The sequence below is a fragment of the Lepidochelys olivacea genome (assembly GCF_965140295.1).
Source record: "Lepidochelys olivacea isolate rLepOli2 genome assembly, chromosome: 2".
In the NCBI taxonomy this organism is placed as follows: Eukaryota; Metazoa; Chordata; order Testudines; family Cheloniidae; genus Lepidochelys; species Lepidochelys olivacea.
This window is the reverse complement of record NC_140412.1, coordinates 81,806,597-81,821,872: the sequence shown is the minus strand read 5'-3', so window position 1 is coordinate 81,821,872 and position 15,276 is coordinate 81,806,597. Positions and strand designations below refer to the sequence as shown.

General features: G+C 43.6%; 1 protein-coding gene across 2 annotated transcripts in view; it reads right to left on the bottom strand.

The window, feature by feature from the left end:
• The window catches only part of OSBPL1A (oxysterol binding protein like 1A), a 141,279-nt gene that overhangs the window by 105,626 nt on the left and 20,377 nt on the right, over window positions 1-15,276 (bottom strand). For both annotated transcript variants that reach the window (XM_084620925.1, XM_084620924.1), the window contains exons 4-6: window positions 8,325-8,399; window positions 3,554-3,665; window positions 140-225 (exon numbers count right to left, since the gene is read on the bottom strand). In XM_084620925.1, coding sequence (XP_084477051.1) covers window positions 140-225; window positions 3,554-3,665; window positions 8,325-8,399 — 273 coding nt within the window. The remainder of the gene's footprint in view (window positions 1-139; window positions 226-3,553; window positions 3,666-8,324; window positions 8,400-15,276) is intronic.

Here is a 15,276-nt window from a genome sequence, read left to right as displayed (position 1 = left end):
AAAATTTTGCATCTTAATCTGTTGTAATAAAAAGGAGAATACTAATGGTAAGGAAGCACTGTACTTCAGACTGTTGCCTACCATAGGGGTGCGGGGTGTGAAGGTAGCATATGTAGCGAAAAACATCTCAAATTCTTACCAGTGCTGAGACTTTTGCAGTCTCCCCTTCTCTTGCTGCTCCTAAAAGCAGTTCTTCCAGTTTCCTTTCTTGTGTCCTTTCCACTGCTGTTTTCAAAGTGAAAATAGCTTTAGCAACCACAGTTGTAGTCTCAGAAGAACACATGTAACATCAGCAAAGTGATATCTGTCTAATGAAGAATGTTCAAGCACGGTATACAGGGCCTATAGTTTCCTCAACACTTGTTAACTTGAGGGCTATGCCTACCAGACAGGGTGAAATACACTTACAGAGCCATGACCTCCAGAGTCAATTAAATACCATGCAAAAGTCTAAAAGGTCACAAATCACTGCAGAAAAATTCTGAAGTTACTCAAGTATTCAAACATTTACCAAGTAGTAGAGGTTCAATAGTGCAAGAAGTATTTGTCCTAAGGTTTTTTTTTCCAATGAATACTGGGGAAGTTCAGTGGTAATATTTGACCGACACTATTTAACCAGCCCTACTTGCATCTTGGATATTATACTTTCTTTCCCTTCCTATAAAAAGATCTTCTCTCTCCTCTATTCCCCTTCTCTATCTTACCACTAACTTTTTCCCCACAAAAATCTCATCCTTCTCCAGCTTAACCTGTCAATCTCAAGCAGCCTTCTACAACAAACTGTACACTCACATACACGGCTAAGAGATTTTAATCAGACACCCAATAACTAGCAACAAACTTACTAGGTACAGCGTAAGACTGAGGTCCCACTCTATGAAAATAGCCTACTTAAGAAGCCAAAACTGCACTATGGCACTTATTGGGATTACTACTGAAGTGCTGACCCGTCACTCTGATAGAGGGGTCCATCCATTAGAGTAGGATATTAAAAATAAGCTATTTGAAGCTTCCATGACACAACCCACTCCCTCTGACCCCTACCACCAAAGGGCTCCTAAAAAAGTGCACCTTTTCTACTATGCCATCATAAAGTTCTGTGGCTGCTACAGTGTTGCCTGGGGGATTCTATTTCCCCCTCCTTTCTTCCTGGTAGTAGTGGTCTGGTTGGGAAGTCTTTGCTAGTTTACTCCTCTCGACTGCATTTCGCATCCTGCTCTAATATCTTTGAAGAAAAGAGCTTCTCCCCAGTCAAGCAGTACCAACCGGTGCTTGTCTATGCTATGAGCAATAGCAGTGGAGCTGACTGCAGACTTGAGATGATGGCACAACACTGGTTTATGCTATTCACATTTGGAAAGTTCTCTTCCCAACCATGAGGGCTAGGATTTTTCAAGCCCTGATAGGTTTGTGTCTAAAAGAGCATATGCAAAAAAATCTTACTTTAAACACAATCCATACTACACAGAGTTCTCCTCTGGACTGAAATATTCAAGCTTTGCACACTTTTTTTAGTCACACTCCGAGAAGAATGGTTTGTTTTCAAGGAGCAGTGAAAAGAGCGCTAGGTATTACTATTAAAGTGATTTATTCACGTCTTTTGACTTCAGATGCATATAACTGGCATAATCATTTGACAAATTAAGATGCTATTGTTTCAACTTTTTGTTATTCACAGATACCAAAAGTGATTTATCTATATAACAGAAGGATGTAGACAAGCTTGTCTGTGCTGTAGAGGACAAAGCTCAGGAATTCCTCAGTTTACATATTGATATGTACTCTAGGCATTCTAAGTTATGGAGCCAGAGGTTTAGGCACAATTGTAGGATTTTTCCAGAAGTGCTGAGCAACTCATTGGACTTCAGGTGGAGATGGGGTGCTTTGATCTTCTCTCCAAAAAAACAAAAACACCCCCGCCCCCAGACCCTTAGCGCATACATATGTAACTGTTTCTACACTATCTCTGTATACAATGGAAGTTTTTACCATCACAAAATTATCTTGTTGCCCTAATAAATGTGTCATGATAAATCCCACTGGTAAATTTGTTTTCATTTACTGAGGACAGCAGAACTGGATCAAGTGTTTTAATAAGTTTAACTGGATTTAAGGGAAAAAGTAAATCCCCCTGCAGGTTAATCAGACTTTTAGGAAGTCTTGGTTTTCAGTCACGTGGTCAGATTGTAACCATAGCAACAACTGTGAAACTGACATTGTTAGCCAGATTTATAAGAGCTTTAATAAATGCTTCACCCTGAGAAGTGCACTCATTCTAAGAATTTATCTGTAGAGCATCTGTTTATGAGAATTGCCTGTAATCTCATGTACAATTAAGGAATAGCATGTTTTCTGGAAAAGTACTGCTTGGAATGATTTCATCTGGAAATTTTTAGTTTTCTAGTCCATATTTGACTTTAAGAGCCACATGTACCAATCTGTTCAAATTAAAGAATTACATTTGAATTAAGATCAATTATTCATAAAGTCTATTCAGGGTTATGTTGTCAAGAACCCCCATCTAAAAAGTATTCCTGGTGGCAGTACTGGGGCTAAGTGATAGTTATTTTCTTACCCTTTGTTTGCAGATAGCATAGTAGTGAATCAATACATAAAACATACTTGCTTTTTGAAAGCAGTACAGGTCAAGACTTTAAAAAGTAAATCAATTTTGGGTATTCAACTTTTGACACCTTTAAGATTTGATTTTCAAAAAATGTTAAGCACCTGCTCTCTGGAAGTCACACCCCTTTGCTTCATCTCAGGCTGGAGACCCAAAATCACTTGGACAGGGTCTCCACTTTCAGAGCTGAAATTGTCCAGAGCAAGACCTGGTAAGTTTGTGAATGATTCAGAGCGTCTTTTCCCATTGACCATTTGGTACTCAAAGTTAAATTGGGCAGATTTCCCTTTTCTATTCCCCTGCGAAGATGCCCTACAACCTACCTAGCCTCTTTGTAGGTGAGAATTTTAGAGTGGAGAAATAATTATTATTCTCCAAACACTATCTAGTGGTTAGAGAAGCAGAGTTGGAAACAGATTTGAGGATCTTTCCTGCAATTCCTCTGACACCTAGCAGAGTCACTGATGTCTGAGCAGGTTTGCCCACTATCTTTGCAAAATGCTAGAAATTATGTTTGCATCCAAGTGAAGTGGTTTATATCCCATCTTGTTACACACAAAGCAGCTTTTGTTATCAGCACATGCTTGGATTACTTTCCCCTATGCAGTGAGCTAGGCCTTTGAGTGCTACACATAGTCCACATCATTAAAGGGCTCAGAGAAAAAAAAAACAAAAAACAGTGTTGCCTTTAAGGCCCTAACTTTGATCAGAAACAGCATTTACAAATAATTTTTAAGGCTTCTTTCAAAGGCACTAACAAACAGCCCTGTTGTATTGACTGGTCAGTGTTTTTACAATAGAAGTGACTGAAAATTAGTTTAATTAGTTTTGAACCAGAAGCTGCTTTGAAATCAAGTGAACTTGTAGGTGAAGCAGCTTTCTTCAGAGCTACAAATGCTTATGAAAGGCAGTGAAGACACAGGAAGTTACCTTCCAACATATTATTGATCTCTTTATCTTGTGTAACATCTCTTGCCGTCTGTCCACCCCCGTTAACAATAGAAGTATCAGCATCATACTGTAAGAGCAGCATCACCACCTCCTGCAAGAAAAGTTCAAAGTTATGATGTTTTATCACAATGGCACTTTCCTAGAACTGGGTTGGTCCACTGTTTTGCAACCCTCCTTTGTGAGCCTAGCAGCGTGTAACTGGTTCACTGCCACAATGAGTTGGTAAAACATGGCAAGGGAAGAAAATCACAATCCTGTTGTATTATTTGGAATAAAGGGACCACAGTAAGTTACCTGGACTTGAAGATACACAGCAGTAAAGTCAGGCATAAAGACATCTTACTCAAGAGTGTGACAATAAACACTTGTAGTAAGGAATCTTGTACTGGAGAACTTTAAGTATCACTCAAAGCTGATCAGAGACAACACTTTCTGCTGCGTAACCATATGGTCATATGAGAATCAGATCTACATTTTACATGTTTATGCCTATACAGCATTAAGAGGCAAATGGCTTCTGTTTGAAAGAACAAGTTGTTCATATTAATTAGCTACTGAATCTACTCATCTTAATTCTGGTATTCTATGTAATAAGTGGATAGGAGATCAGTATTTACAATATTGTTTCTAGGCTTATTGGATATAGAGCTTCATATGAATGAGCACTTAACACAAGTGATTTCAATCCCCTTTAGCTATGCAACTAATATCCAACTAATCCAGACAAGTCAGCCTTAAAGTCTATAATTAGGCAAGCCAAAAAAAGAATTAAGATACAAACAGCAAAAAAATGTTTAAGTACATTGGAAGTAGGAAGACTGCCAAACAATAAGTGGGGCCACTGGATGATCAAGGTGCTAAAGCAGCACTCAAGGAAAACAAGACCATTGCATAAAAGCTAAATGAATTCTTTCATGGGCACCAGATGAAACCCCGCTCTGGGGAGGCTAGCCCACCAGCCCCGCCCCTTCTGCCCCAGACCCCTCCACCCCCATAACAGAAGCCCTAAGGGGCCCCCACAGGACCGGAGGAGCCCCAGCCTCTCCCCCACCCCCAAGTGCTGGGCTGGCCTGCCGGCTGGAGCCTCCTCACTCCCCCACCCACTGCTGGCTCTGTCACTCCTCACTCCCCCATGCCCCTGAGGGGAGACAGCAGCAGGTGGTGGGGGCCTCGGAGAAGGGGCGGGACCACCACAGCTCAGGTGTCTAGCAGTGGGTCAGCAGCAGCGTGAGAGAAGACCAAACCTTCCCTGGACTATTATACCCGCTGCCCATGAATTCTTACATCTTCTGCAGTGAAGACAGATGCAAAGGGATATTCCCACACCTGAGCCTCTTTTAAAAAAGGTGACATATCTGAGGAATTATCCCAGATTGAGGCGTCAAAAGAGGAAATTTGGAACAAACTGACAAGTTAAACAGTAATAGGTAGGGCTCTATCAAATTAACAGCCGTGAAAAATGTGTCACTGAGCATAAAATCTGATCTCCCTCTCCCCCCCACCCGGCCATGAAATTTGGTCTTGTGTGCTTCCCCCCCATACTATATAGATTTCACCAGGGGAGAGGAGAACTAGAATTTCTCAAATTGGGGGTCCTGACCCAAAAGGGAGTTGCAGCAGGGTCACAAGGTTATTTTTTGGGGGGGAGCGGGAGTCACTATATTGCCACCCTTTACTTCTGCGCTACCTTCAGAGCTGGGCGGCCAGAGAGAGGTGGCTGCTGACTGAGGGCCCAGCTCTGCAGGCAGTGGCACAGAAGTAAGGGTGGCAATACCATACCATGCCCTCCTTACCTCTGTGCTGCTGCTGACGGCTGCTCTGCCTTCAGAGCTGGGCTCCCGGCCAGCAGCCGCCGCTCTCCAGCTGCCCAGCTCTGAAGGCTGTGCCACCATGAGCAGCAGTGCAGAAGTAAGGGTAGCAGTACTGAAACACCCCCTACAATAACCTTGTGACACCCAGCCCCCCAAACTCCTTTTTGGGTCAGGACCCTACAATTACACCACCATGAAATTTCAGATTTAAATACCTGAAATCATGAAATTTGTGATTTTTAAATTCCTATGAACATTAATTTGGTAGGGCCCTAGTAACAGGTCACTAAGACCAGATGGTATTCACCCAAGAGTTCTGAAGGAACTCAGATATGAAGTTGCAAAACTACCAACTGTGAACCTATCACTTAAATCAGCCTCTGTACCAAATGACTGGAGGACAACATAACACCACACCGATTTCTTAAAAAAGGCTCCAGAAGCAATCCTGGCAATTATAGGCTGGTATGCCTAACTTCAGTATCCAGTAAATTTGTTGAAGCTACAGTAAAGAACACAATTATCAGACACATGGATGAACACGATGTTGGGGAAGAGTCACAGCTTTTGTAAAGGGAAATTATGCCTCAATCTATTAGAATTCTTTGAGAGCGTCAACACACACATGGACAAGGGTGATCCAGTTGGCAGTGTACTGGGACTTTCTGAAAGTTTTTGACTAGACTCTTAAGCAAAGTAGTAATCATGGGATTAGAGAAGGTACTCTCATGGATCAGTAACTGGTTAAAAGATAGGAAACAAAGGGTAGGAATAAACGCTGAATTTTCCAAATGAAGAGAGGTAAAGGGGGTAAAGGTAAATAGCAGGATCTGTATTGGGACCAGTGCTGTTCAACATATTCATCAATGGTCTGGAAAAAGGGGTAAACAGTAAGGTGGCAAAATTTGCAGATGATACAAAGTTACTCAAGATAGGCAAGTCCAAAACCAGTTGCGAAGAGTTACAAAGGAACCTCACACAACTGGGTGACTGGGCAACAAAACAGCAGATAAAATTCAAGTCTGATATGTACAAAGTAATGCACATTAGAAAAAATAATCCTGACTATACATACAAAATGATGGGGTCTAAATTAGCTGTTACCACTCTAAAAAGATCTTGGAGTCAAATAATTCTCTGAAAATATCTGCTCAATGTGTTAGCTTTTTTGACTGCCACTACAACGTTAGGAACCATTAGAAAGGAATAAGACAGAAAATACAATGCCACTACATAAATGCATAGTACACTCACACCTTGAATACTGCGTGCAGTTCTGGTCATGCCATCTCAAACAAGATGAATAGGAAAGGTACAGAGAAAAGTAAATGAAAGTCATTAGGGGTACGGAAAAACTTTTATATAAGGAGAGATTGAAAAGACTAGGACTGTTCAGTTTAGAAGAGAGACTACTATGGGGGGACATGATAGAGGTTTGTAATATTATGAATGGTATGGAGAAAGTGTAGGGGGAAATATTTATTATTCACATAACAAGAACCAGAGGTCACCCAATGAAGTTAAAAGGCCGCAGGTTTTAAAAAAAAAAACAAACCACAACCCCCCTACGCGCACACACCCATAAAGGAAGTACTTTTTCATGCAGTAGACAGTCAACCTGTGGAACTTGTTGCCTGGGGATGTTGTGAAGGTCGAAAGTATAACTGGGTTCAAAAAAAGAATTAGATATGTTCATGGAGGACAGGTCCATCGGTGGCTATTTGCCAAGATGGTCAGGATACAACCTCATGCTCTGCATGTCCTTAAACCTCTTGACTGCCAGACACTGGGACCAGATGACAGGAGACGGATCACTCTGACAGGTTCTGTTCATTCCCTGTGAAGCATCTGCACTGCCCACTAGACGGGATACTGGGTTTGATGGACAAGTGGTTGACTCAGTATGGCCATTCTTAAATTAAGTCTAATTATTCTTTATGGCAGCGATACTCAGAGTCTTGAGCTGCAAGGGGCTCTTTAATGTGTCTCCTGAGGCTATTTGCAGCACATGATATTAAAATACTGATTTAATTATTAACCATTCACGATGCTTTTACTATGTTATTAACCAGTTGTAGTTGATAAAATAGTCATTTTGCTGTGAAAATAATTATAGTCTATTTAAAACAGTATGATGGGAAATATAAGTAAAAACTAAATATCTTCCATCATACTGTTTAAATATGAATATACAGGTACTATAGTAAATGCAACAATGAATTCACACTACTGTGGCTCATTTGGGTAATGTTTATCGATAATTTGACTTCTGAACCACTGGCATCTGAGCATCACTGCTTTCTGCTATGGTTTGAGAGAGATTAATAAGTGGTCTGTCAAGCTGTATGCAGAAATAGCTACTTTTCCCATCCCTCCAAACTGGCTTCCATCTGACAACCAGCATTTACAGCTGAGAGGCTGATTAGTGCTATGCTCCCACACTAAAGTGCTTTACCCCACGCACATAGTACGAGTGACGTAGGAATGACTGCACAGACAGGCATGCAGGTAAAGTGCTTCAGAGGAAAATGACTATGTTCCCCCTTTCCAGCTGCCAGCCACATCCTGGAGAACAAAAAAGGAAACAGTAGCTATGGAGAAGGAAGACTGAGGTCTCCGCTACCCCCCCCCAAGGAAAAAAAAAAAGCAGTTCTTTCTCTGCCAAAAAACCCAAAAAACAAACAAACAAACCAAACTGAGGATTAGACAGACTAGATGTTAGGCACATTAAAATTAGTCCTTTGGTAGCTTTCTGGAATGTGCTGCTACAAGGATTTTTCCTACCTCAAATGCTTTGGCTTCAATGTGTTACTATTTTAAACCACTTAACATTTTAGACTCCATTGACACATTATAGCACCCTTTATGGGGACACAATCTTATGCTGGGTGAACCACACAGGGTGGAACACAAGTAGTTAGACAATAGTGTATTTTTACCTTGCGTCCAGTGAAGGCTGCACGATGCAGTGGTGTGTCCCCCATATCGTTTAACACGTTTACTTCTGCACCAGCCTGCCAAGACAGAGACAGTTAAGTAATGCTGGAAACACAGGCAGGTCAGTAGGTTACCTCTACAAAAAATATTCCATCCAGAAAGAACTCAGTGTTACCGACACCTCTTGGTTTATAACCTATTTGTCAAGAATGAATTAGGAGGTTTTCTGTGTGTCCCAGTATAGTTGTAAAGCCAGTGCCTCAGTATAGTTGTAAATCAGTGATAACATGGAAAGATTTAGAGGGGAGGAAATCTACAAGGAGCCCTTGTGAAAGGGAACAAATTCAGATTGGGGCTGCGTCTACACTTAAACCACTACAGCAGCGCTGTTCTACTGCTTCAGCATAGATACTCACGACCGTAACAGGAGGGGTTCTCCCATCTCTGTAGTTAAGCTACTTCCCTGAGAGAGAGTAGCTAGTTCAACAGAAGAATTTTTTAGTCAGCCTAGGCTATGTCTACACTAGAGAGTTTACAGTGACGCCGCTGTATCAATGCAGCTGCACTGCTACAAGACCTCTAGTGTAGTCACTCTATGGGAGAGAGCTCTCCCGTCAACATGATTAAACCACCGCCAACGAGCAGCGGTAGCCATGTTGGCAGGAGAAGCTCTCCTGCCGACATAGTGCTGTCCACACTGGTGCTTATGTCGGTGTAACTTACATAATCGGGGGGGAGGGGGTTATTCACCCCCCTGAGCAATATAAGTTATATGAAACAAGGGGTAGCGTAGACACAGCCCTAGAGCAGTCTATGCCAGCAGTTAGGCTGGCTTAACCACTTTGCTCAGGGGTGTGGATTTTTCACACTCCTGAGTGATGTAGCTGTGTTGACTTAACTTTTTAAGGTGTAGACATGGCCTTTGTTTTGCTGTCACTCATCTCCAAGTTGCACAAGTTGCATACAGCAGCCATTAAAGCTTTAGTTTCACTCCAGTTGAAAGACATCACACTGTAGTACTATTATACACTCCTCTTCAAAAGATTAAATGGGCCACGACTAGCAGGTTTCATGATCTCTTCACTGGCTCCCTGCCCTTTTCCACATCAAGTGGAAACTCCTCTATGCACCATAAAGGCAATGTACCACTGTATTCCTGTCTGAATCTCAGCTCCATCTTTCCCATTCCTTTCCTGCACCCGAGATCCTTGATCTCTCTCTCACGCTTTAAAATCCCATTTCAAAACACTGCACCTGCTGAACCCTGCTCTTAAAATGGTCAGAAAGATCAGGACAAGCTGCATATGCAACAGAACTAATGGGACTATGTGGTTTTACTATAGCTGGGAAACTGGTCTAGTGATTGAGCTCACGAGACTAGAGTCAGGAGATTAGGTCTATTCCTGACTGCCACAAAGTACCCTAGGACAGGGGTTCCCTACCTCTTTTCTGAGGCCCCTCCAACATGCTATAAAAACTCCACAGCCCACCTGTGCCACAACTGGTTTTCTTCATATAAAAACCAGAGCCACCATTAAGGAGTAGCAAGCAGGGCAACTGCCTGGGGGCCCATGCCACAGGGGCCCCTGCAAAGTTAAGTTTGGCTTCAGCCTCAGGTGGTGGGGCTCAGGGCCCCAGACTACAGCCCCCTGTGGTGGGCTTCAGCTTTCTACCCTGGGCTCCAGCGAGTCTAACACAGACCCCGCTCAGCAGCCCCCTTGAAACCTGCTCTCCCCCCGTGGTCCTGGGCCCCTGGTTGAGAACCACTGCCCTAGTACAGGTTTCAGAGGAGCAGCCGTGTTAGTCTGTATCCACAAAAAGAAAAGGAGGGCCACCCTGAGTCTCTCAGGGTGACACCTGAGAGACTCTCACATTTATTAGACCATAAGTTTTCATGAGCTACAGCTCACTTCATCAGATGCATTCAGTGGAAAACACAAGTGGGGAGATTTATATACACAGAAGACATGAAACACCTTTCCTTTTTGCCCCAGGACAAGTCACCGTCTATTTAACCTCCATCCATCACTCTGTCTGTAAGAAGGGCACTAGCACTCACCCATTTTTGTAGGACACTGATCCATGTATTAAGAGGATTTGACAATCTCCCCCCTTCCCACCCTGAAGGCTTGCCATTTGTTTACTCTATGCTGTAAGCAAAGTCTTTGGGTCAGGGACAGTATCATTTGTTGATACTAGCTTTGTTTGTAGGACTAGAGATGGAATCCTTGTAGCAAAATCTCAGTCGGTTTCCCAGACCAGAATCTCCCGATTATTAGTTTTTCCATGTAGAACCAGATCCAAGTTTACCTAGATCTATTCTTTTTATTTCCAAATCAATTTAAAAGAAGTCACCCCTCCCATCCACTGTGTGGCTTTCAGAAAAAAGCAAAAAAAGGCACATTTGTTTTTGGTGCATGTATCTGAATGCTGCAATTAGCTGTACTTTGCAGATAGTTGGTTAGCTTTTGTGGAGCTTAACTGCCAACACTGGTTATGCCTAAGGCTGCAAGTCAGTCACTGAGGTCACTGATTCTGTGACTTTCCATGACCTCTGGAATTTCTGCAGTGGCTGGTGCTGGCTCAGGGGCTGCTCTGGCAGCAGCACTTTGGGTGTATGTGAGGGGGCTCAGGGCTAGGGGCAGGGGTTTGGGGAGGTGCTGACCTTGGGGTGGGGTGGGGGGTTACCCCCCCTTGCAGCTCCTATGTAGTTAGCTGCCTACAAGCGCAACAGTACATAAGCACATAGAAGTGTAGGACTGGAATGGACCTGACAGTCATCTTGGGGAGTCCCCTGCACTGAGGCAGGGCTAAGTATTATCTAGACCAGTAGTTCTCAAACTTATTTGAACAGGTACCCCTTCTTTGTGTCTTCAGTAGTTTATGGCCCCCTCCCTCCACATACATATACTGCCACCCAGCTCTGAAGGCAGAGTGGAGAGCAGCAGCTGTTGGCCGAGCACCCAGCTCTGAAGGCAGTGCCCTGCCAGTAGCAGCACAGAAGCAAGGGAGGCAATGTGAAAAGTGATCTTGATGAATAGCAGAAGTAAGGGTTGCAATGGGGAGCTAAGTCTGCTGTGAAAAGGGATACTGATGCTGCTGCTGCCACCCCGAAGCTGACAGCCAGAGCCCTGCCACCTTCAGGTGAGGGATGTGGGGGAAGGAGAGCCTGAGCCCATGCTGCACTTCCTGGTGAGGGACTGAAGTAGGGGTGGGAAGGACAGCCTGAGCCACGTCCCAGGGGTCGGGGATGGAAATCTGAGCACCAGGTTGCACACAGCTCTCACTCCCCAACACATTCCTCGGCCTCCCTTGGGAGGCCTGCCCCAGTTTGAGCAGTTCCCAGTGTTTCTCAAACTGTGGGACAGGACCCCAAAGTGGGATGTGACCCCCTTTGAATGGGGTCACAAGGGCTGGTTTAGACTTGCTGGAGCCTAGGGCTGAAGCCCGAGCCCGACTACTGAGGGCAAAGCCAAAGCCTGAGGGCTTCAGCCCTGGGCAGCAGGACTCAGGTTGCAGGACCCCTGCCTGAGGCTGAAGACCTTGAGCTTCAGCTTTGACCCCACTGCCCAGACAGGTGGGGCTTGGGCTTTGGTCCTGCCATCCAGGGCAGTGGGGCTTTGGTCCCTGGTCCTGGTGTCGTGAAGTAATTTTTGTTGTCAGAAGTGGGTCATGGTGCAGTGAAGTTTGAGAATCCCTGACCTCGACCATCCCTGACAAATGTTGGTGTAACCTGTTCTGAAAAACCTCCAAATGATGAAGATTCTACAACCTCCATAGGCAATTTATTCCAGTGCTTAACTACCCTTACATTAGGAAAAGCTTCTTAATGTCTAACCCAAGTCTCCCTTGCTGAAATTTAAGCCTATTACTACTTCCTCTGTCTTCAGCGGAGAAGGAGAATTTATTACCCTCTTTATAACCTCATGTATTTGAAGACTTGTCTCCTCTCAGTCTTCTCTTCTCCAGATGAAACAAATTTTTCTACAATGTTTTCCTGACCTTCAATAATTTGCTCTCCTCTGGACTTTCTCCAATTTGTCCACATCTTTCCTGAAGTGTAGTATCCAGAACTGGACAATACTCCAGTTGTGGCCTTATCAGTGTTGAGTGGAATGATTATTCTTGTGTCTTGCTTACAACACTCTTGCTAATACATCCAGAGTGATGTGGTTTTTTTGGCAACAGTATTATATAACTGACTTATATTTAGTTTGTGATCCACTATAACCCCTGTGACAAGATAGCCGATGTTAGTATGGTAGGTCCTGTGCTTTTCTTGGCAGGGGGCTAAGATGCCACCCCTTGCCCCTGCTCTTGGGGCACAGAGGATCCTGCTAGTGGCCCGGGTAGGTGGTAGAGGAGGGAAGCAGGGGAGGGGTCTAGGTTTGCTCCTCACTCTGAGCCCCAGCCCCTCTCAACCCCTGCCGGTTCTTACCCTGTTCCCCCTTGGGTGGGGTACCTTCGGTTCTTAGACGCTGTGGAAGGGAGTCTCCCTCCCCTGCTGGGGCAGGGTCTCCCTGGTTTTTCAAAACACCTCCACGCTCCAGTCCTCTCCTTCCTCCCCCTCTCTGCCTCCCTGAAGCAGGGGGTTTTATTGGGTTTGTGACAGGGCCTTAATAGACTACAGGTGCTCCAATTAACCTGTAGCCACCCTCCCTAGTCTACAGGGAACCACACCTTAATTAGCCTAGGGCTTATATATTTCCCCTCTACCACTCTCCCTGGCCCTCCTGTATCACACCCCCCAGATCCATTTTTGTAGTACTCCTTTCTAGACAGTTATTTCCCTATAAATAAATACAATATTTGTATTTGTGCAATTGATTATTCCTTCCTAAGCACAGTACTTTGTATTTGTCCTTATGGAATTCCATCCTATTTACTTCAGGCCATTTCTCCAGTTTGCCAATATCATTTTGAATTCTAATCCTGTCCTCCAAAGCAACTGCAACCCCTCCAGGTTTGCATCACCCATGAACTTCATAAATGCACTCTCTATGCCATTATTAAAATTATTTATGAAAATATTAATTAGAAATTGACCCAGGACAGACCCCTGCGGGACTCCCCTTGATATGCCCTTCCAGCTCAATTGTGAAACATTTGATAACTAGTCTTAGAATGATTTTCCAAACCAGTTGTGTACCATATATTTCTCTAGTTTTTGACAATCAGAGAGACAGAATCAAAGCCTTTCTAAAGTCAAGATATATCCTCTCTACTGTCTCCCCTATTCTACCAAAAAAGGATATTAGGTTGGATTTGTCAAGAGCAAATCATGTCAAAGCATGTCAACTGTTACTTAACACCTTATTTTCTTCTAGGAAGGTGCTTATAAATTGATTGATTTGCATCATTAACTTTCCAGATACCGAAGTTAAGCTAACTAGTCTAAGTCCCTGATTTGTTTATGAAAAGCAAATATAGACAGGTACTACAGTATATTTGCCTTTTTCCAGTCCTCGGGTCTCTCCCTCAACTTCTATGAGTTCTCAAAGATAATTACTAAGGCTGCATGTCTATCACGAAGGTCAGATTCTGTGACTTTTCATGATAGCTGTGACTTCTGCAGCGGCCAGTGCAGCTGCTCGGATAGCCCCTGGGCCAGCTGCACCAACTGCTGCTGGGGCAGTTTTGGGCCACTGCACCCTTTGCCCCTCAGCAGCAGCATCTTGGGTATGGGGAGGGGGCTCCCCAGAAGCAGCCAGCATGTCCCCGCAGCTCCTAGGCAAAGGGGCCAAGGAACTTTGTGCACTGCCCCCGCCTCCAGGCACTGCCCCCACAACTCCCATTGGCTGCAGTTCCTGGCCAATGGGAGCTGTGGACCCAGAGCTCATGGCAGGGACAGGGCCCCTCCCCAAGCACCCACAGGGCCCCAGTCCAAGTTTTACTTAGGGGTATATAGTAAAAGTTATGGACAGGTTACAGGCTGTGAATTCTTGTTTACAGCTTGTGACTGGTCCATGACTTACTAAAAATACCCATGACTAAAATGTAGTCTTAATTGCTAATGGATCAGAGATCTCTTCAGCTAGTTCCTTAAATATTCTAGGAAGTATTTCATCTGGCCCTGCAGACTTGAAGATACTTAACTTTTTTTTTTTTTCCTATTTGAGTCTCAGATCCTACCCCATTTTACAGTGATTTTCACGGTGTTAGTTATCCAATCTCCAACTAACTTGTTTGGTAAACACAAACAAAAAAGCCATTTAACATTTCAGCTATTGCTGCATTTTCTCAAAAAAAAAGGAAAAGGAGTACTTGTGGCACCTTAGAGACTAACCAATTTATTTGAGCATAAGCTTTCGTGAGCTACAGCTCACTTCATCGGATGAATTTTCTGTTATTGTCTCTCCTTCCACATTGAGTAATGTGCCTACCCAGTCCTTGGTCTTCCCCTTGCTTCTCATGGATTGTAAAATGTTTGTTATCCTTTATGTCCCTAGCTAGTTTAATCTTGTTTTGTACATTGGCCTTTCTAATTTTGTCCCTACATGCTTGTGGGTTTGTTTTTTTAATATTTGTCTTTTGTAATTTGATGTAGTTTCCACATTTTGAATGACAGTTTCAGGTCATTAAAGAAGTCTCCTATACTTCCTATCTTCCCTACCACATTGGGATCATTTGTCCATGTGCCTTTAATAAGGTTTCTTTTAAAAAATTGCCAACTCTCCTGAACATTTTTCTCCTTCTACTTGATTCCTATAGGATCTTTCCTACCAATCCTGTAAGAAGGCAGACTTTAGCAAACTCAAAGTCCATCATCTTTATTCTGCTGTTTTCCCTCCTACCATTCATTAGAATCAAACTCTATTGCATTTCATGATCACTTTCACGCAAGCTGCCTTCCACCTTCAACTTCTCTACTAGTTCCTCTGTTTGTCAGAATCAAAACCAGAATTACCTCTTCTCCTAGTTGCTTTCTCCACTTTCTGTAACAGTGGTCTCCGA